We start from the raw sequence: 23,077 nt of genomic DNA on the forward strand, positions 1-23,077 counted from the left end.
GTCAAAGTCATATCAACGCAAAGTTTGAAATAACACACAAATGGTATCAAAATGCAAAAGTTAACACTTCCAAATAGATAGCGTAAGGTATGTCACTCAAGTTCACAATCACAACACTTGACGCGATGATACTGATGATACCTTCCGTGACATCCACGGAATCTCGATGTTTTTCTCAACGAATGTATTTTAAATAGCCCAAAATGTGAATTCAAGCGACAAAAATGTTTTCTAATTAAAGAATTACCCTTGTGGAAGTATCGGACTTACGGCGAACAATGAGGCAAACGATATAAACAAGCCGTGGCTCAAGATGAAGCTACATTGTTACAATACTAATAAAAATAATTTCGTCACTGCTAATCCCAAGAATACAATTATAATAAGCGTAGGTGAACAATTATGTAGCAGACAAAGTCCTCTTCAAGACAATTATACTTGAAAATTCCAATACATTGAGCACCAAATGTTTCCGGTGTTCTTCTATCAACGACCGTTGAATCCTTGAATATAAAGGCTTTTTTACTTGGGCTAGAAAAAATCCGATGGTAAATACAGCAAAATCTCGGAATACAAGCCACATCGCACCAACGGGAGTAAGAAATTGTGTTCGCAGAGTGATTAAACATCGTAAAAATCTCACAAAGCAGTGATCAACTCTTTTTAACTTCTTCGCGGGCTGACGAATAACAGATGGCGTTTTCGGAGCCTCATTTGTTTAATGCAAAGAAAGGAGAAATATGATTGGTCGAGGCGCCTAGCCTCGCGTGCGGGTGCCACTTTCGTACCGACAAAAGCAATACGTCACGAATTTGTCGGTTGCACCGACAATCTGTCGGTAGCGGCGTTTTGTGAATCACATTTCTATCGGTGCTACCGACGATCGTCGGTAGCTACCGACACCGACGATCGTCGGTATCCGTGTACAGAATTCCGCCCCAGGTGACACGTTTTACCGACGATTGTCGTTATTCCACCGACAGTTGTCGGTAAACCCGTCGGTACATACCGCGTCGGTACATACCGACGATTTCAAAACGCTCGGTAGGACCTACCGACAAATTTTTAGCAACATGGCGGACTTTTGTTTATACTTTTCGGCCTATGCTGACGATTTTAAATCATAATCTACGACGCTAGTTCCGTGGAAGTGCTCTAATTGTATGTTATTTATAATAAAAATGATTGATTAAACACTTGAAACGTAAAATTTACATAGTGGGAGCAGTATTTAACTTAACCAATGTTACACGTATATTACATTATGCGTTCCAATAGCGTAAGGTATTTTACATTATAAATATTCCGTAATTTTAAGTATGTAACGTATTGCTTTGCTTTTAAATTACTCACAACAAGACACGATAGGTATCTATTGTTGATTCGTAAAGTTTGGATCCGAAATTAATTTATATTTTCAATAAAAACGAATGCCTATTGATGCACTTTCAATGAAATATATACGTGGACATTTCGTTCACTTTCATATTAACTTCAATACCCTATGTGAGTGTCTGAGAATGGGGTTTATAATGAAAATAACTCTCCTACCTTCGTAAGTACTCTCGAGATCATCAGACAGCAACGACGAAATAGAAAAAGCATATTGCTACTATATTTTAGAAGAATATAAATGGCATCACTTAACTCCTCTCACTCTTTGACGTCGTTACCGGTGCACAAAACTTCCCGTAAAATTAATGCTGAATTTACTTCACCATACTAACCAAACACCGTACGGGACTTCAAGATAGATTTTCATTATTACTTAAGAGCACTGATTGTGAGTAGGTACGTACCGTGTATTCCATCGGTAGAAAGGGGCAAATAAAAAGAATGATTGCACGAAACAAGGAAACATTTAATGAATTATTCATCATAAAACTACAAAAATTTCATTTCAATACGAGAAAACCTTCATACTTTCAACGGTATATCACAAATTAACACTGATCAAGCATATTTAGTCAAAGTCATATCAACGCAAAGTTTGAAATAACACACAAATGGTATCAAAATGCAAAAGTTAACACTTCCAAATAGATAGCGTAAAGTATGTCACTCAAGTTCACAATCACAACACTTGACGCGATGATACCTTCCGTGACATCCGCGGAATCTCGATGTTTTTCTCAACGAATCTATTTTAAATAGCCCAAAATGTGAATTCAAGCGACAAAAATGTTTTCTAATTAAAGAATTACCCTTGTGGAAGTATAGGACTTACGGCGAACAATGAGGCAAACGATTTAAACAAGCCGTGGCTCAAGATGAAGCTACATTGTTACAATGCTAATAAAAATAATTTCGTCACTGCTAATCCCAAGAATACAATTATAATAAGCGTAGGTGAACAATTATGTAGCAGACAAAGTCCTCTTCAAGACAATTATACTTGAAAATTCCAATACATTGAGCACCTAATGTTGCCGGTGTTCTTCTATCAACGACCGTTGAATCCTTGAATATAAAGGCTTTTTTACTTGGGCTAGAAAAAATCCGATGGTAAATACAGCAAAATCTCGGAATACAAGCCACATCGCACCAACGGGAGTAAGAAATTGTGTTCGTAGAGTGATTAAACATCGTAAATATTTCACAAAGCAGTGATCAACTCTTTTTAACTTCTTCGCGGGCTGACGAATAACAGATGGCGTTTTCGGAGCCTCATTTGTTTAATGCAAAGAAAGGAGAAATATGATTGGTCGAGGCGCCTAGCCTCGCGTGCGGGTGCCACTTTCGTACCGACAAAAGCATTACGTCACGAATTTGTCGGTTGCACCGACAATCTGTCGGTAGCGGGGTTTTGTGAATCACATTTCTATCGGTGCGACCGACGATCGTCGGTAGCTACCGACACCGACGATCGTCGGTATCCGTGTACAGAATTCCGCCCCAGGAAAATGTGCTAACGAGGAAAGTAAAAAATAGCAGCCAGGGTAATTGCAATCTGTGGAAAAATCGTCATAATTACAATTACTATCGGTAATTCTCGTAGGATCGCCTTCCTGAACTCTTTTCACCTTTAAAATAAAGAAAATGGGCGCTACATTGAAAAACAATACCATGCGAATAAAAAATCACAATGTTTCATAGATTTCCCGAAGACAATTACATGAAAACGGCGTCTTTCTCCCGTGATTTATCGTATATGTATTTATAGAAAGAGGACAAGTAAAGCTAAGTCATTTCTTTTTTGTCACAGCATACTCGGAGATTATAACAACAACCCTGAGTATGTCAACGGGTTGTTTTTAAACATCATAAAAATTGGACAAAATTATATTAACCTTAAATTACGGCAATAGCCGTACACATTCGCTTCTGGAATAAAGCCATATCGATTGTTATAGCGATCGATATATCGAATAATAACACGCAAGATTATTAGATTACGACGTAATTACAAGAAGATTTTATATTATACAGTTGAAATTTACTTTTTAAATTTGTTTAATGTCGTCTGCTTTCGTGCCGAGATCAAGTATTTTTAAGCTAAGCTTCGCGTGGAGATCCAGAGCATCGTCTGCTTCCGCAGCAGTAGTCAAATACGCACGTACTCCGTAGCATTGACGTCGTGCAGTACTGCTTTAGATACAGTGGGAATTGGATAATACTCATTTCTTCATCATAAGTCGTGCAATAGCAACAATTGCCCACTCGTGAAATTTGTGCGCAGTGGGCACTCCAGAGGCAACAGAAGGTGAGGAGCTCGGGGTGGGGAAAATTGGGGCTTCTCATTGGCTGCAGTTTTGCATAGTCAGACATTCCTGATAAATGGCCATATTTTATTATTCATCTCGTCATAAGAATTGAGAAATGCATTTGGATGAATCACGGTCGAAGAAAGATATGTGGAATGAATGCAAGAATGTTAATGGCTAGTAATAATAAATTAAATCATGAATTCGGAGCTTTACGACCCTTAAGAATATACTGGAGAACGAATTGCGGGTTGCGTCACGGCTAGCAATTGAGCGTACTAACCAGGAAAGCGCAATTTTTTCAAACGTACTAACCAGATGCTTTTACCTGTATTTTGTTCCGATGGTACCGGGACCGAGAGAAATCGTCGTACTAAGGAGGAAAACGTACTAAGGAGGAACGTACTAACCAAGTTCCACTGTATTACCAATTTTAATTTAAATCGTTTTTATTGCAGTGCCGTGGTAAACTTATTGTCAGTGTATTATTTCAAATACGTCGCAAGCGTAACATTCATAAAGAGACTTTTTTTAACAACGGCAATTTAGTCGCATCATTTTGCATGCTTAGCAAACTTTTTACCGTAGATAATGAAGACATTACATTACATGGTAGATAAAGTCTTCCAATGCAGGATCGTTTTACAACCTTCCACCATTTTCATCTGCATAAACAAATGCAATACGCGATTTCACTTCACTGCCGCTTAACGTGCAGGAACAATTAACATACACCAAGGGAACTATTTTAGGCAATAAATAACCGCAATACAGTTTTATCAGTTATTTTTTGAATTTTCTGTGGAAAATGCCAAAATATTAGAATGATCACGTACATGCACTAAATAAGTACCTAGAGAAATGGCTTTGTTGGTTGTACATTGGCATAATGATTGACAAAGCAATGCAGTGCATGATTTTTATTTAGCACGGCACTTATTAATTGTTTGAATAGTTAATTGTTTTTTAAGTAAGGAAATTTAGTGATGCAAAAAACATCGCCTTTCATCTGAATTTATGCTTACGTTGATCGGATATAAATTTCTCTGTCGCCGCACCACTCCTGTTCCTGTATAAGTGTTTACAATAGGTATATTGGCTATTATTTGCTCCACCTCCGGTAAAGCGACAATTCGCTATAGCAAGTGTTTGAGTCCCGTGGGGTGTCGTTTTATCAAGGTTGCACTGTATATTGTTAGCCACATAGAACACCTTGTAGCCAAAGTACTTGGGATGGTTGGATTTTTAATGCGTTCTACTTAGGTATTCAGGAATATCTGGTCAGATCTTAGGCTCTATAAAGCATTGGTTTTATCCATTCTAGAGTATGCATCGCCTGTTAGGGAGTGTGCGTAATTGCAATTAGTGTGTGTTCAACATAGGTAGATTCGCTTCTTATAAATTGGGTTGGCCAATGTTGGTGAGAGAGACTGAGTTAACTGGCCATGTTTATTCTTATATGCATTGAATGTTCTTTCCATCAAAAAGACTCACAGATTTAATGATTTTATTCTTGTATTTAAAATTGGTAACGGTTTAATAAACTGTTGGCATCTCTCTGGACTGTTTGTTAACTGTGATTTGCAATACAATCTTCATATTCCGAGATTGCTCTGGGAATGTAACTTTTGGTCTAATGTTGAATTTTTCAACCTTCCCAAGCGGCTAAGCAGATTGTGGAACATCTTGCCTCTAGTGAGGCAAAATTTCACATCTTTATCTCTTATTCAATTCAAACATAAAGCCCAAAGTTTTTGAGCAGTTGCTGTTCAGAAAGGTTATGGTGATATCTCTCTATGGTATATGCTATGTAAATTCATGATTTTGTTGCCCTCAACATTGTAGCCACCCTTCGCCTCGACTTAATGTTCTCTCATTTGAATGGGAAGCAGCAATGTTGTACAGAAGCACTGCTTTTGGGGGTTATCCCTTGTCCTTCAGAAATGTGCAAACTTGGAATGGAACCAATATCCAAAAATCTCTCACTCCCTTTAAACTATAATAATTGACAGGAAGAACATTTGCTTTGGTGCCCACTAATGATCTAGGTGTTTTTGTTTCCTGGTCACTATCAGTTTATGATGCCCAGGTATATTTCCACAGCACAAGGCTGTCAGACATTCTTTCCAAGATTTTATGACCAGGTACATGCTTTTCTCTCTCAAAGGCAAATTCTTAATTGCAGCCATTTCTAATACTACCCTCTCTCATCGGCATCTTAAATCTGAATATAGCCATAATGTTCTTTAGTCACAGATTTGTGAAATTCCTCTTGAAATGCATCGCAGCCTCAGTCTTTCTCCTCGAATGTGAAATTCACAAATACCTCGTCTCCATTAAAATCTCATTAGCCACCCAAGTGATGCATTGAACTCTCCTTCCAAGCCCAGTTCCTCATGAAAATCTTAGCTTAATTCGTGACCACTGAACCCGAAATAGCTGTGCCTTCAGGTCATCTTTGGGTAAACCACAGAAGGATGGCAGAGTCAAACTTTTAGTTATGAAAATTCCTTCATGGATTTACACTTCAGAGGACCTGCACGACTGTCACAATTATGCCATAATCTCTGAATAGTTGTGAATAATGAAGAAAGGGTGATGGCATGGTGTGCTTTATCATTTGCAGTGCTTCTTCTGCCCCACGGAGAAGGACTTTGATGGCCTTTGCTCTCAGATCCAGCAGCAAATTGTTCGGCCCGAGCGACAGCCTTTGTTTGAGCTGTGTGCAGACAGCCACTGGTCCTCGCCCCCCTCGTCCTCGGCATCTCCTGCCCAATGCAGTCGACGTGACGACTCTGCCGTCAAGCTGTCTGCCAAAGCAGCCGTGGTGCGGGAGGCTGCTTGCATTGGTAAGATATATTGGTGTTTGCTGCACTCTAAGGCAAGGGTGTAGGAAGAACTCAAGAGAAGTCATAAGCAATGCAATTGCGATTGTAAAAATCATGCCGTGGTAGTGAGGAACTGATTTGCATTTCTCTCAGGCAAAAATACATGGATTTATACTATTGACAAGAACTTACATGTATATTTTCCAATCTGGCTTAAATTTCACAAAACAGAGGTATGAAGAAAAATCTATTTAGGTACCTGTCAGCTGTACCTTACAATGGATTTCAAGGTGATCAAATTTGGATATTGTGGTCTACAGAAATACTCTGATGGAACTATAGACACCTGTTAACATATTCAGAGACACTGAAAATGGAAGGTATTTGTATTTGCCAGTCCAGACTTGCCTTTTGTAGGTGCCTGTTGTTTTTCAACCCTTTACTGCTGTCATTCAGGACACCAGTACTATGTTACATACTCACAATTATTATTAAAGTCAAAGTTAAGAAGTGAAATATGTGGTGTCACTTTGATCTAGAGATGACTTAGTGCTGGTAAATTGATTTTAAGTAGAAAAGTATACCTTAATAGAATCGGTTGAGGAAGAGGGAAACATAGTATGAAAACATATCTCAAGGCTTGTGAGTTGAAGGTCCCAATGGATGAATGTCAATGAAAAAGCACTCCCAGGAAGTTTCAATCGACTATTGCTAAAATTTTGTGTCAATATTTTTGTTGATGAACAGAAATTGTAAAGGGAGAGATTGTTATAGGTTCTAAGCTATTTTAGTTCATTAAAAACCGGGTTAAAATGCCAGTTGTGTGGTAATTTTAATTGTTCACTGAAAATAAGGTGATCTAAAGAGCGGAAAAATCATAATTGCCATGGTAATATTCAGCTGGCCATGTGCGTTCTGGATTAGTTATCTTTTAGTGCAGCTGTGTTTACTTTTTTTTGGCTTTTTAAAGGGGCAGTCTCTTTTGATATTTTACACAATATTATTATGGAGTCTGCCGAGTGAGATTGTGTGTGTGTACACGCAGTGGAGAGGGCCCTCTAGTGCAGCATGCAATGCAGGTTCTTATTGCACAGTTGGTTGGGGCATTAGTTTTGAAAATAGGTGGTGGGGTGCACTTATTGGGGACAACTGTTTAAGGGCAGAAGCGTATTAGAAGAAGTTCTGTCAGTGAAGGGAGGCAAACTATGGACTTGACTACAGTAAACTCTCGATTATACGAAGCAGGATTTTACGAAGTTTTCGATTATATGAAGTGATAGTGCGGTCCCGGCGAAAAGCCTATGGTAAATACATGGTGCTATTCGATTATACGAAGTTTCGATTATACGAAATGTTTTGAATTTACAAACCTTGGAACGGTCCCCAGGAGCGAAAAGCATTCGTTTATACGAACTCTGGTGAAATATTTGTCAACAAAACTAGTTACGCCGGCGTAAGTAGCTAAAAAAAATCAGCGCTTCCAACTGTGGTTCATCAAAAGTGTGAAATCGTAAATTATAGTGCAACTTTGGAGAGAAAGGGTTCGCCTAAAACCTCACGGTGGGAATTTAGGGGAAGTAGGAGTTAAGTAAAATATCGCGACTTACATAATTCCCCTATTTACGTGCCTATTCGTAAACATCGCATCGACAATACTTCGTAGTTTAACATGTCAGGAAGGTCGCGCGGGGTATTTCGTGCACTCCTAATTAACCCTTTACTCTGCTGTGAACGTACCTGGTACATTCGCAAGGCAGGCTGCTGTGAACGTACTTCGAAGACTACTTGACTACTTTTCGCCGAAGCACTTCGAAGGGTCCCCAATCCGGGACCCTTTCCTCGACGAGCTCACCCTCGCTGGCCCCTCTCTCTGACCCTCTGAGCGTGGGGCCTTTCTCCCCAAAAGTGACCGCTCTGACTGCATTTTGAATGTCTATCAATCAATGCCATCATCAAAAATAATTGTTTGCATCGCACTCCTGCCTATCAGGCATTCAAGTACGTTTCTGAACCGTGTTTCTGCGATGAGGAATAACGACTTTGTTAACTTTGCTAAAATGGCCAAGTTAATAAAATTGCCATTTTTCATCGCAGAAACACGGTTCAAAGACGTACTTTATTTCCTCCACTACAATCGCCAATTGCTGAAAATCGGCCGGATTCCCTTTGATAGCGCATCATGAGGATGTTCTCGAGGTTGGTAATTGATACAACTAGCCTACTAGTAATTCTACTGCTATAATATCACGGCTATGGTTGATTAGTTATGTTATACCTTCAGGAAGCTGCAGCGTATAAAATCGCGGAGGAGATTAGAGGCTTAAAAGATGATTTTGAAAAATAATTTAAAATAATTTTGAAAGTAATTTCACCAAATAAAAAAGAAGTACCCGCTGCCCTCCAAACATTAAGATATATTGATCTGGCTAACGAGGTAGTTCCCCAATTTCATTCCCATTTATGCAAGTGAGAAACCATGGTGGAAGCGGCGATGGAGAAGGGCAAAAAGGAAAAAAATAATTTATATTTTAGTAGTATCTTTTCGTGCATATAATTGCCTTCCTGAATAAACAACTTAAATATCTTAAGTATTGGGCTCTATTAACCACCAACTTATTTTTCAGGCTACTCGTAATGAAGACGCACTTCTAACCGTGAACTTTCTTCTAGCGCGTCTCCCCGTTTTCCCATGCCGAGAGATCTATCTTTCCAAAGTCTTTGTTTACTTCCTCCCGCGGCCTTCTGCTGATCTTGCTGACACCCATCTTACGCATCCCAAACCCCTCCTTCCCCAGCATTTCCCATTCACTCCCTCCCCCCTAAGGTGACTGAGGTCGAGTGCGTCCCAAAAAATACGGCCCCCAAACTTAGACCGAGGCAGAGCTGAAGGCCATTTCCCCACCTTTCTTTCTCCTGCCCCCTTCACCACTGTTCACCTCTCCTTTGTGCTGGCCACACTTCTTTCCTCAGGCAATCCCCATCCCACTCTTATTCACCCCACCCACTGGGAACGTTCCCCGATTGTGGAGAAGGGCATGGTTCATCTTTACCTGCAACGGGGGTAAGTTATTAACCGGAGAGAGGCTGAAGAAGTATCTTCCACTTTCAGGGAAATGGTGCCGCGCTTATAATTCTCTCTCTTCTTCTCTGCTGACGTTTCAATTGAAATTACAGTAAAACCTCTATGTAGTGAACCTCTTTACATCGAAAACCTCTATACATCGTACCAACCCTCTGGTCCCGTCAGATTTACATGTAAATTTATAGGCGAACCTCTCTATAGTGAACCTCTTTATATCGTAAAACCTCTATATATCATAGCACCGAGACACCCCCGAGACGGCGTAACTACCTCCGCAATTCGTACCGAGACAACTAGAGACAATTTATGCAGCCGCGATAACGAACATGGAATGACATTTTCAGCGATAAATGTTTCATGCTTATTCTTTTCTTTTACACCTTTACTATACTGTAATTTTCACGTTAACCATTAGCTTGTGCCATTTTGTTCCATATGAGAGCATACCTAACAGTAAATAAGAAAAAGGCAACGAACTATCCTAATCATTTCAAGTGACAGTAAATGAAGACAGAACGCATCGTTTTCTCTCGAATCATGGTAAAAATTGTGCGATAGCACTCGCTTTCTGTTATTTATAGCTTTATTTTCCTGTAAGTGCTTACATACTACGTTCAGTTCATAAAAGAGGCGACCAGCGCTAGCTAGCGGATAGCTGAGTACCTTGCTGAATGGTAGCGCTTGGCTTAAAAAAGGTTTATTAATACCTAATCAAACGAAGAAAACTTTCCGACCTTAGCCAGTTTTAATAGGTGATTATTAAGACATGTTTCCCTGAGCTCTGTGCCTCATGCATGCATTGGTAACCTCAGACGATATATAACTCCTATCCTCTCGTGTAGAAACTAGGTCCCTGTGACGTCACGCGGAGTGGAATCGCATGGGCGCCAATCTGGCCTTTTTCAAATGAGGATAAAATTTGACCCTTGCCATTCGTCTAAACCGGTATTTCAAAAACCAAATAATTTGTGTATTATGAATACACTAATGGTGGGTAACGAATCTCTATCAATGCCTATCGTTTTCTTTGATGAAGGAAACTACCCTATTAACAGTATTTAAAATGGCATTAACGTCACGTGTGGAGAGGTGCTCAACCGCTCAGCATGACGAAGGAGTGGGCAGCAGAAGCGCATAAAGGAGAGGTGGAGGGGAAAGAGCAGTGGCGTAGCCAGGAATTTCATTCGGGGGGGTCCAAAAACCAGGGGGGAAAATTTTAGAAAAAACCGGGCGCTAAATAATGGATTTTAAACTAATTTTAACACTTTTTATAATCGAAAAAACTTATTTTGTTCCAGAAAATTTTTGTACATTCCTGATTTTTCAATATTTTGTTTTCTTTTGTGAAGGAAAATAATTGTGTTTCTATATTTCGGAGAGGGGAGGGGTCCGGACCCTCCCCCTGGATACGCCACTGGGAAGGAGCGCGTAAAGGAGAGGTGGAGAGGAAGGAGCATGCTCCCTCTGTATTTCAAACAACGAGGCTACAAATGAGGGAGTCAAGGACGAAGAAGTCAGATCTTGCTTCAGTGACGTCGTTGCCTTCAAAGCGAAGCCGGGCGCACTACGTGATATATGTAGTTGGCGTTTCCAATCCGTCTCTAATTGTTTGAGGGGTTAATGCTGCGCTTGTTTCTTTGAAAATTGTGCTGTTTGGACAATGTTGCATATCAGTTAAGTGTAATTGTAGAATTGTAGATAGAAAACTGAGTGGCAATCAATTAGAGCTGAAAAATAAACTGTAATATCGTCAGGAATGCGTCTCGTTTGGTCTCATTCTTTATTAAATCTCGTGCATTTCATCTAATTGTCAAAGCCATCGAGATATCTTCGGGCCCAGAAAGTCACTCTCCTAGCATTTGTCGTCTAGAAACGAAGAATTGAAGCAGGTAGGCCAAAATAGGTCAGTTGGTGAGACGGAGTAGGGATGAAAACGCTTCAATTGTTTTTGTGTGATTTGATATTTTCCTTATAAGACAATGATTTATGGTCCGTGTGATTTCGGAAACTAAAAAAAAAAACAACAGAGGCACGAGCTGATGGACGGCCAAGGGTGGTTTTCTGAAATCTGCGACGTAGTTACTTTTGACGTGGTTATTATCCTATGGCTCTGAGATTCCTCCGATGATTGTTCAATCTCTTGGGAAGAGTCACACTTTGTGCCAGTCGTATTTTGCCTTTTTTATTTTCTGGCTGAAAATCCTGGCCACGGCTGAAATTCTACTTGCAACCCCTCCAAAACCTTCAAAGAAAATGGTTCATGAGTAGGACAAGAATTGCATGCGACGGCGCATTCGAAGAGAGTATCGGAACTCATTCCACCCTGATGGGGCATTGCATTCACTGAAGCTACTATTGAAAATTTCAGATCCAGATCCGATGTCTTCCGCGACTTTGGATCCGATGTATCCGATGAAGGGCAATATCTGCGGATATTTGGATCCGAGGTATCCGATCTGACCATCCCTAAAAATAACAATAGCCACGGTGGCTACATTCTTGTTTGGCCACGGTGGCTAAACAATAATGTAGTGTTCATTGCATCCATACATACCAGAGCAGCCTGGCGGATGTGCGGTGGCGGCCGAACGCAACCTGTCGAGTCCACCCGGAGGATGCGGCAGCTTATGCCAAGCAAGTATCAACTTCCTCAAGGGTTGCATTGATGAAACTGGGCAATACAAATGCAGATGTGTCTAAATTTTTTATTATTGACGTAGACGCGTGTAAGTCAAAAAAAGGTACATATATATAAAAACCGCTATCAGCGCATTTATTATTATCATCAGACTTCAAATAACATTCGAAAAGAAAAAAATATATTTCGATCTTATACTTTAAAATTGGTGGTCCAAATGAATTCTCGAGATATTAATAAAAAGCCATCGAGATATTAATAAAAGAACGGAAAAAGCATGCCTTGCTTCCCGATCCCGTGGTTTCCAATTTTTTTTCTCTGAGAGTTGCTCATTAACACAAGGTATTTCAGGGTTCGTCAGTTTGTCACTCTTGCCAACATTTTCATATTTCCGAGGCCTCTTAGACATGTTCGTCGCAGCACCTGCGTGCCAGGCGTATTCTCCGCATGGGCAAGGCTGACACCGCGGCCGCTTAGGTGTGTGGCAGCCTTTATGCCGCAAACTTATCGTCTATGCTCAAAAGATATATCTTCCTGGAATCGATGGAATCGGAATCGACTTTAGGCGATTGATTCTCGATTTCGATTCCGTGTCAGAGAATCGGTGGAATCGAGAATCGATATTTAGAATCGACTCATCCCTAGTTCGTGGTCTCCCCTTGTAGGAAAATTTTTTCCCTATGTCTATGATGCTTTGCATAACTTTCAATATGGCGGAGAAAGAAACACGAAAACTAAATGAGGTTAAGGTACAGGTTTTTCATATCATTTTCAGGAATTCACGCAAAGGAACCGATACTTCACACACATTGAGAAATGATAAATCGTCTCTTGTAGGAAAACAGTCAATGTGGATAATAACGTTTCCCTCTTTATTTCTCCGATAATGGAAGATATTTCTCCTGACGTTTTCCGGTTGGAACCTTGCTCCAGTCGGCATAAAAGAAGAGAGACATACTATATGAACATGGCACCTCACACCCGGTATGAAGGATATGGTCCTGATGAAGAATGAAGTCTTTCACAGCAACGTCTGCAAAGATGATGGAGCACAGTAGCCAGATGGAGAACTCAAACAGAATTTACTTCAAATATTCAACAAAAGATAATCATATCCTATGTAATTTATGATCGTAACTGAATCTCAATGAAAATAACTAGTTGAAAAAATAGCACATTCAGCTGAAAATACGGAGTGACTCCAAATATTAACTTACGAAGGTTATTTTGGAAATGGGCTACGACCCTTGTTTTTCATTTTTTCTCGTTACTGAGCGATAGAGGGCTACATAAATGGCGGTTAGGCCCGCTGCCGCTAAAATTCCGTGGGTGCTGGAAACAAATATATATCTTACGCGAACTTAATAGTTGTTATTCGCTCCTAACCACAAATTTATAACATTAAATTCTTATAATAAACTTTGCAATTCATTATTTGATTACATTTTCTAAACTGGTCAGGAATTTCTTAAGCGATCGTCGATGTTGAAGTATGAACGAGAAATGGGAATTTTATGGTGGTATAATTATTTAACGATCTTTTACAGCATACACTGAGTCCTCGTTCTACGTCACCCCGTTTAACGTCATTTCGCGATAACGTCACGAAAATTTTGAGACCGTCACTCGTTTATCGCACCTTTGCTTCAAGATAACGTCAAGGCTTTTAAATTTCGCGCGACAAAAAAACGTGAAGCGGCGGGCGTTGCAGGATGTTCGTTTTGTGGGCGGTAATACAGTCAGTCTAAACGAAGTGTAAAACGGTGTGTTTATTGTTAATTGTCATTACGGTTTTAGCAAAAATTCCTGCAAAATGAATTATTGCATATTTGCGCAAGGTTTTACTTGACATAATGGTTTTCAGGAACCTAAAAAGTGATTTCAAGGCATTTTTTCATGTAGAACTCTGAACTTTTGTCGTCACTTTTTTCGCCGTGTTCACAATAATCATGGTTCCTGTAACTGCGACGATGTTTCAGCGATGATTATACACAGGCGACGCTCGCCCGGGCGACCACCATAGTGAAGCCGAAAAGCAAATGCGGGAAGATACAAAAGAAGGATTTACGTCACTGCTGCTATTGTCGTCAATGAAGACAGGAACTCGTATTTATGCGATAGTTTGGCATTCCCACTGTAAAAAATGCCCCAGATATGATACGCTAATATTTTTTTCGCGCAGGAATTGTGAGGTCTAGGAGGCGATATTCACTTTTAACATTGTTTCTTATGGGATATTATGCTTCGATTAGCGTCATTTCGTTTATCGTCACATTTTTCAGGAACGGTAAGTGACGTTAAACGAGGACTCACTGTAAATCGATAACAATCCTTTTCTAAGAATTCAACTGTGAATAACCACCGAAAACGTGTAAATAAGGCCACTAAAGACAAAAAAGGGCAGAGGAAACAAAAGCGAACTTTTTTCATGATTTATGAAAAAGGTTTGAAGTTACCCAAACTAGATTTTATGAAGTGCCAATTTTCTGGTCCCACTGATTTCACATAATCCAGAGTTCACTGTAAATTACTATCAAGATTGAGATATTTTTAAGGTTTCATGGTAAATGAAAATCACAGCTTATTCACGGTTGAGTGGGAAACCTGGATTTGCTTTACGTAACAACGAGAGTCTCCTGCAGCATTTTCATCTTATATTTAAGCATTGACGTACTTGAATAAAATGGACTAAGTACTTTTTCTCAAAATATCATGATAGAATTTCATCAGAAGATCACAAAAGTAAACCCAAGTTTTCTGTAAATACATAGCAGGAATTAAAATATTATCAACAGGGATAGTTAAGAATTGTAATAATTTGTTAAAATCGCCTTGAACAACAAAAATATTGATGATATAAAAAACAAGTCAGCAAGCTGCTAGTCTGCAAGCATTTCGTCAAAAACTGCTACGCAGGTACAGACAGGGTTACCCAGATGTTAAGCGAATTAGGCTGGTAGCCGTTGGAGACTCAGAGGCTGTGCACTAAGCTTAGATTGCTTGAACAATTGAGAATGGATATCTTTAAGAGCGACACAGAGAACATAATATTAGAGGCACACTATATTTCCAGGTCTGATAGAAGTGATAAATTAAGAGAGATGTTTTCCCGAACAGATAGATATGGGAATTCGTTTTCCCCCGAACCATGAAGGACTTTAATAAACACTAGTCCCAACGTCGTTAGGGCACTTCATTTCTTTTTTTTAACTGTAAACGGCTGGTGTCCTATCACCCCCTGCCACACACCTTTAAGGCAGCTTTCAGGGTATTACAGTAGATTCTCGTTATTACGAAGTTCATGGGACCAAAACCCGGAGGTTTGTAATAACAAAGTTCGTATGAACGTTTCTTTTAGGAATCGTCAAAAAAAAACCGTACATGATAAACGTTATTAAATAACGGGGAAATATATATAAACAGGAAAATTCGTTTCAGTTTCGGCATGCAACTACTGTGTCATCTACTAGCCCAAAAGTTGTCTAGCAATGATTTTCGGCAATTGATATTACACTTTTATTGGACTGAACTATTAGTAATGTGCGCGTAATTTAAAAAAGAATAAGACCAAATACGACATATTTCTGACTTTATTTAAGCATTTACGCAGGAAAATAAGTGCCGGAAAAACGAAGAAATACGACGGAGGCTTAGCATTTTGGCGTAATGGTCAAATAGGGTGCTTTCCTATTATTTTCTATTGCCAAAATCGAAAGATTATTACTCCTGGAGTACGTATTTCACACTTATAGATTTTTAAATAGCGATATATATTTTTCGCAATTAAATGAAAAGTGAAAAATTTCAAGTGCGCAAAAATGCGTCGGGTAAGTATGAATGCCGGGAAAAACTCCGCGTGACGTCGTTCTGCTTCCCGTTGCCGCGAGTGAGGTGACCTTGGTGCGATGCTCTGAGCGCTGATACGACGCAGGATGCTAGCAGGTAGCAGAGTTAAATGCTAGCTGGTAGCGCTTGGCTTAAAAAAGGATTATTAATACCTTATCAAACGAAGAAAGCTTTCCGACCTTAGCCAGTTTTAATAGGTGATTATTAAGACATGTTTCCCTGAGCTCTGTGACTCATGTATGCATTGGTAACCTCAGACGATGTAAAACTCCTATCCTCTCGTGTAGAAACTAGATCCCTGTGATGTCATGTGGAGTGGCATCGCATGGGTGCCAATCTGGCCTTTTTCAAATGAGGATAAAATTGACCATTGCCATAGGTATAAACCGGTATTTCTAAAACCAAATAATTTGTACATTATTAATACATTACCGTTAGGTAAGGAATCGCAATCAATGCATTTCGTTTTCTTTGATGAAGGAAACTACCCTATTGTTTACATAGAATTAAAATATTCCATTAATCAGCTAAATTCCTGTTTGAATCCTTTAAAGGAAATCACAGTTACTCGCCGAAATCTTGGGTTTCCTGCTGCATAGGCGACCAAGTCAAACATTCCCACATTCATCGTTTAGTATTCGAGGTATTCGAATATTCGAGCCATGATTTGATATTTGAATTCGATATTCGAATTCGAGAAATCTGCTATTCGACCCATCCCTACTTTATACCGTGCTAGCACAGGGTTATCCCCCCTCCTATTGTGCCATAATCGGACAACTCTCGCCAGCCGGACTGTATGCAAGTAATCGAGGAGTACGGTTATCCTGCAGAATGCAACACCGCATTACACGTATGCACTAACTAATGATTGTGAGGAACTGATCTAGCGGGGGCGTGCGATGCATCCGGAGCCGAAAAAATAGCTCCCCGCGGTGACGACGAACGGGCGAAACGCTGAACAGTTCCTAAATTCACACCGGATTCAATTATACCTTGTTCAGATTGTTATTACAGTGAAAGTTTCCCAGCGCCACACCGCGTAGTATCGGCGAAATCGAAAGACGCCAAATTTGAAATTTGAAAATTTTGAATGCTCGTATCTCTAAAAATTCGTAAATCGAATGCGCATAGGAAGAGGACTGACTGTACATCCAATTTACAAACCGTTATGAGTATGTCACCCTGACTACACAGGAATGAAGCTAGTTATATGATGTTATGTGTAAACTTAATAAAGAACCATAATTGACGCTCTTAGGCACAGTACACGAGAAGAACTTAGAGCGCGATTATTAAAACTGAAGTGTAGTGAATATCCACATAATTTCCATGACTTATACGTGGAACTTCGTAATGAAGTTCATTTTGTAACCGCCGGGACCGGGACTGAGGTTCGTAATTTCGTAAAAACGAAAATTTCGTATTAACGTTTCTTTTACTATAGCTTGGATAGGCCTTGTTGTCGGGACCAACGATTTGCTTCGTAAAAACGAGAACTTCGTAATAACGTTGTTCGTATTAACGAGAGTCTACTGTATTTGTAATTTTGATTCACTGGTACACCTAACAAGCATCAAATTATGAGATATTGATTATTAATTTTATTTTCTTGCTATATGATACTAAATAATTTACACTATATCAATCAACAATATTTCTTGTGTCACTTTTGTAATTATGCCATGTTATTCATTTAAGAATTCTGTTGAATTCCAAACATCACTCTTGAAGTTATCATTTACAGAGTGATAAAAATGTATATTCTTCTCAAAACTATTTTGAGTAATATTTCTTGAAAACTGTTGTCTCAATCATTAAACATTTCTATATTCAGTTCAATTCTAACCACTGAATAATGTTTTTTTTGTAAAATTCATGGGGGTTAAACAGTGGGGGTTCATCCAGTGAAAACCAGTGGACCTGTGATGCCTCGATAAGTTTTCTAGGCATTAATCAGTTCTTGGTGGACGTGTCTTTGTCCACAAGTTCAAGAAATTTTTGTGGTCATTTTCCCACAGAGGATGTGGCATTTTTTAGTGTCTCCCCCACCCAGAAATTTCTCGAACTTCCTCCGAACTTATCCGCAGAACTTCTCCCGCTAAGGACTTTTCGCGCTAAGGTTTTTTGCGCAAAGGAGTTTTTCGCAAAGGCCCTGTAGCAAAAGGCCCTGTCTCGCAAAATCCTGCCTCCGGAAAATGCTGCCTCCGGAAAGCAGCATCCGAAAGCAGCACCGAAACCAGCCTACCTGCAATCCAAGACTTATATAGGACTACTGCGGAGGAATACTTACTCCTTGGCAAGCAAGGGGAAATCGGTGCTAAGTCCATAGTATTGCACTTTGGAGTGAGAAGTTTTACCATAGTCCTATCACAACTCTCTCTCCCTCCAACACCTCACCCCACTATGTTTTTCCCCTCCTTGTGTTCCAATGAATATCCCTCTGATTGGACTGATGTCTCCAACCCAGAAGTTGAGGGGAAAATTCTGGCTGGTATGCAGTTAACTCAAACCCAGGGACGAGGTTTTGTGGAGCAGCATGTCAACAGGGGCAGTGGTGCAGCAGATGAATTCGGCTTGGCTACCCCCTCCGCTGCTTGGAAAAACCCCTCCCCTCAAATCCTGTCTCGTCTTGCAATAGGCAAGCCCTCTTCTGCTCGTGCCCTGGTCGTGGACGCATGGCTTCTGGGACATGGCGAATTTACAAATATTATTCCGCTGGTATTTAGCTGGTAATGTTTCCTATGGGATCATGAATTACTATCATTGTTTTCTGTAATACTTCTGATTTTGAATACTCTACTTGGAATAGATTTTGAACAGAAATACTCGTAAATTTTTTGGCAATTTTTTTCTTGTGAGCTGATTTTGTTGTTTTGTGGAGTCTTTTCCCTGATCCAGCTTGTGACCGACGGTTGGAGTTTTTCCCTATGTCTGGGCTTACGTGAACAATCGACGAGATTTAGCGACGTAGCGCCACAAGTGGAAGAGTCACTTGTTTTGGGGATTCGAAGAAAGGTCATGTTTTAGTGGATCACGCTCATTCCGCTGCTCATTATGCATTTGACAACGTTGTATGACTAGGCATTGGTGTGAGGTGCGTTTGGGGAACAGCGATTGGCTGCAAACCGTGTCAAATCCGTACCTCCTATTGTGCTGCCATCGGACAACTCTCGCTGAACGGACTGTACGCAAGGCATCGAGGGGTACGGTTACCCTGCAGAATGCAACACTTCATTACAATGGTTCGCTAACTCACGATTGTGACGAACTGATCTAGCTGGGCATGCAGCGCAGCCGGAGCCGAAAAAAAAATCGCTCTCCGCGGCAAGGAACAACGGGTGAAACGCTGAACAGTTCCTAACTTCACACTGGATTCAAAGATACTTTGTCCAGATTATGCCCAGAGTACGATTTCCTCTATGCCGCACCGCGTAGCAACGGCCAAATCAATTGGCACCAAATTCGAAATTTGGAATTTTTGAATGCTGGCATCTCTGAAAGTTCGTAAATCGAATGTGCGTAGGAAGAGAACTAACTGTACATTAAATTTACGAGATGTTATGAGTCTGTCACCATGATTCCCCAGGAATGAAGCTTATTATATGACGTTGCACGTATGGTGAAGAAAGAACCATAAATGACGCTCTTGGTCACAGAATACGAGGAGAACTTAAACGTGGCGTGATTATTAAAACTTAGCGTAGTGAATATACATCTAAATGCCATAGGTTATGAGTTGAACTTCGTAATAAAGTTCATTTTGTAACCGCCGGGACCAGGACTGAGGTTCGTAATTTCGTAAAAACGAAAATTTCGTAATAACGTTTATTTTCCTATAGCTTGGATAGGCCTTTTCGTCGGGACCAACGATTTGCTTCATAAAAATGAGAAGTTCATAATAATGTTGTTCGTATTAACGAGAGTCTACTGTATGTAGATGAAGCTTTATACCATTTCCGTTCTAAAGAATCGATCGCAGAAATTATGGCCGTCTTGCATATTACACCAAAGATGTGGGCAATATGGGAGATACAGTAAACTCTTGATTTTACGAAGTCAATGGGACCAGAAAATTGGCACTTCGTAAAATCGAGTTTCGTAAATTCAAATCTTTTTCATAAGTCATGAAAAAATGTTCGCTTTTGTATCTTCCGCCGTTTTTTGTATTTAGTGGTCTTATTTAAATGTTTTCGATGGTTATTCTCGGTATAATTCATAGAAAAGGCTTTTTGTTATCGATTTATGATGTGAAAAATCGTTAAATAATTATACAACCATAAAATTCCCATTTCTTGTTCATACTTCAACATCAACGATCGCTTAAGAAATTCCCGACCAGTTTAGAAAATGTAATCAAATAATGAATTGCAAAGTTTATTATAAGAATTTAATGTTATAAATTTGTGGTTAGGAGCGAATAACAACTATTAAGTTCGCGTAAGATAGATATTTGTTTCCAGCACCCACGGAATGTTAGCGGCAGCCGGCCTAACCGCCATTTATGTCGCCCTCTATCGCTCAGTGACGAGAAGAAAAAAGAAAAACGAGGGCCTCCACCCGTTTCCAAAATAACCTTCGTGAGTTAATATTTCGAGTTACTCTGTACATTCAGTTGAATGTGCTATATTTTCCATAGGTTATTTTTGTTGAGATTCAGTTACAATTCTAAATTACGTAGGATATGATTATCTTCCGTCGAATATTTGAAGTAAATTCTGTTTGAGCTCTCCGTCCGGATACTGTGCTCCATCATCTTCGCAGACGTTGCTACGAAAGACTTTATTCTTCATCCGGACCATATTCTTCATACCGGGTATGAAGTTCTATGTTCATATAGTATTTCTCTCTCTTCTTTTATGCCGACTGGAGCAAGGTTCCAACCGGAAAACGACAGAAGAAACATCTTCCATTATCGGAGAAATAAAGAGGGAAACGTTATTATCCGCATTGATTGTTTTCCTACAAGAGATGTTTCATCATTTCTCAACGTGTGTGAAGTATTGGTTCACTTGCGTGAATTCCCAAAAATGATACGAAAAACCTGTACATTCACCTCATTTACTTTCCATGTCCCTTTCTCCTCCGTATTGAAAGTTATGCAAAGAATCATTGACGTAGGGAAAGTATTTTCTTAGCTTTAGCACGAAAAAATAGTCGCGCAATAATCGTTAAAAAATGTAGTGAGGAAAGAGCAAAGAAAATACAGTAAAACCTCTTAACATCGTAATGGAGGGGACCAAAATTTGGGCAATTTGATGTATGGAGGTTCACTATAGAGAGGTTTTAGTGATAGGCACCATTTTATTAATAAACCATAATATTAATATATTTAAACATACATGCATGCATTAGTGAACATATATTTACAATTTAATGATTACACAAAGATAAAAGTAACTTGTTCAAGAGGGCTTTTTAGGAAAGAAATTAGTTACTGGGTTTGCTTAAACCTTTTTTAAAACTCTTTCGATATAATGTTTTCAATTCTATTGAATACATTCGTATTATGATCGCATTCCTCCATGCTTAATAAAAACCATTCAATTAAGTTTAGTGAATCCTCAACCTCTTTTCTGGTGGAAACTGTAACTGATTCCTCATTACCAACATCTTCCTCCAAATCCATCTCTTCCTGTATCCTGCAATATATATACATCTCCTTCACCACTATCTTCCAACTCATGTGGGGAACATATGAATAAATCATTATCAACATTTACAAAGTCTTCAAATGTTGAATTTGTGTCAACTATTTTGTTGATTTTATCGTACTCTATAGGTTCATTCTCAAATATCACATTTTCCTCCTGTTTGCTACCACCCATAATCCCAGCCTTGATGAAGCTTTTCTGAAAAATTGAGGATATTAATTCCTTCCACGAAAGGCACAGCCTGTGCATGGTCTGAAGGATGTTCCATGAGCACTTTTAATGTCGTTTTCACTATTCACTCTCAATAAAAGATAAATCACTAGCTGTTTTCGATAATGCCTTTTGACCAAAGAAATAATTACCTGGTCTAAGGGTTGTAATTTACTAGTAGTGTTTGGAGGGAAGTACACAACTTTTATATTTCTTGACATAATTCCTTCATCCTCTTATTTCACTGCCCGCGTTTTTCATTTGTGCAGCCTAGATATACAGTTTCTTCTGTTTTTCCTCGGTTGTTTAAAACAGATGTCAGGGTGAATGATGGTATTCCAAAGGTCACTGCTACATCTTTCTTCTGCCTGCCCTTGTCGATGGCTCGGAAAATTCCTCGGAATGTGGTAATGTCAAGCAGCCGCCTTGTTTTATTTGTCGAATCTATCATCAGCTTATAATTAATTAAGTAATTTTCGCATGTTTTCATATTATATGGCAAATAATTGAAAATACTCCTTATAATATATTTTAGAAAATTGATTCATCATTCTTATAACGTATGACTTGTTAAAGATTATAAAAAATAAATAAACACGTGACTATTGCAAAAAATAAACAAGAAATTGAGCGTAATTTTGAAAATTTCGTCGAATTCCCTTTCTCTAAAATACAATGCTCGTAGAGTTCCGTAGAAAAACTCTGTCATGGGCACAAAGAAACGCTAGGTCTGCAAAACGACGTGATTTCCTAGTGAGAATGCTGGGCGAACTACTTCAGAATGCGGCGGCGACGGTAAAAAATTTCATTGCTCTTCCGCATATCAGCTAATTAGCTGTCTCCTTCACCTAACATTGTCGCGCATGGAGTGATGTTCGCTCAGTATTGCTAGAAATTGACGTCCCGGACTCCCAATGGAAGAGTCAGATTTCACGGCATAAATACGCAGGCAAGACATATGACTGTCACTAAGCGCAATAAATTGTAAACTACGATCGTTCACGAAAGCATCGAAAAAATTACCAAGGCAGCAGTGAGAAAGTGCTACACCAGGAAATATGGGAATAAAATAATTGGGTCATTCCATGTCAGTTCACCCAGGCATGGCACCCACC

The 23,077-nt window shown here is 39.5% G+C and overlaps 1 protein-coding gene across 4 annotated transcripts in view; it reads left to right on the plus strand.

Annotated features, from left to right (window-relative positions):
• The window catches only part of LOC124168118 (cysteine protease ATG4B), a 349,683-nt gene that overhangs the window by 74,585 nt on the left and 252,021 nt on the right, over nucleotides 1-23,077 (plus strand). For all 4 annotated transcript variants that reach the window (XM_046546237.1, XM_046546238.1, XM_046546240.1 and 1 more), the window contains one exon: nucleotides 6,331-6,553. In XM_046546237.1, coding sequence (XP_046402193.1) covers nucleotides 6,331-6,553 — 223 coding nt within the window. The remainder of the gene's footprint in view (nucleotides 1-6,330; nucleotides 6,554-23,077) is intronic.

Source organism: Ischnura elegans, chromosome 11 (assembly GCF_921293095.1).
Source record: "Ischnura elegans chromosome 11, ioIscEleg1.1, whole genome shotgun sequence".
NCBI classification, from domain to species: domain Eukaryota; kingdom Metazoa; phylum Arthropoda; class Insecta; order Odonata; family Coenagrionidae; genus Ischnura; species Ischnura elegans.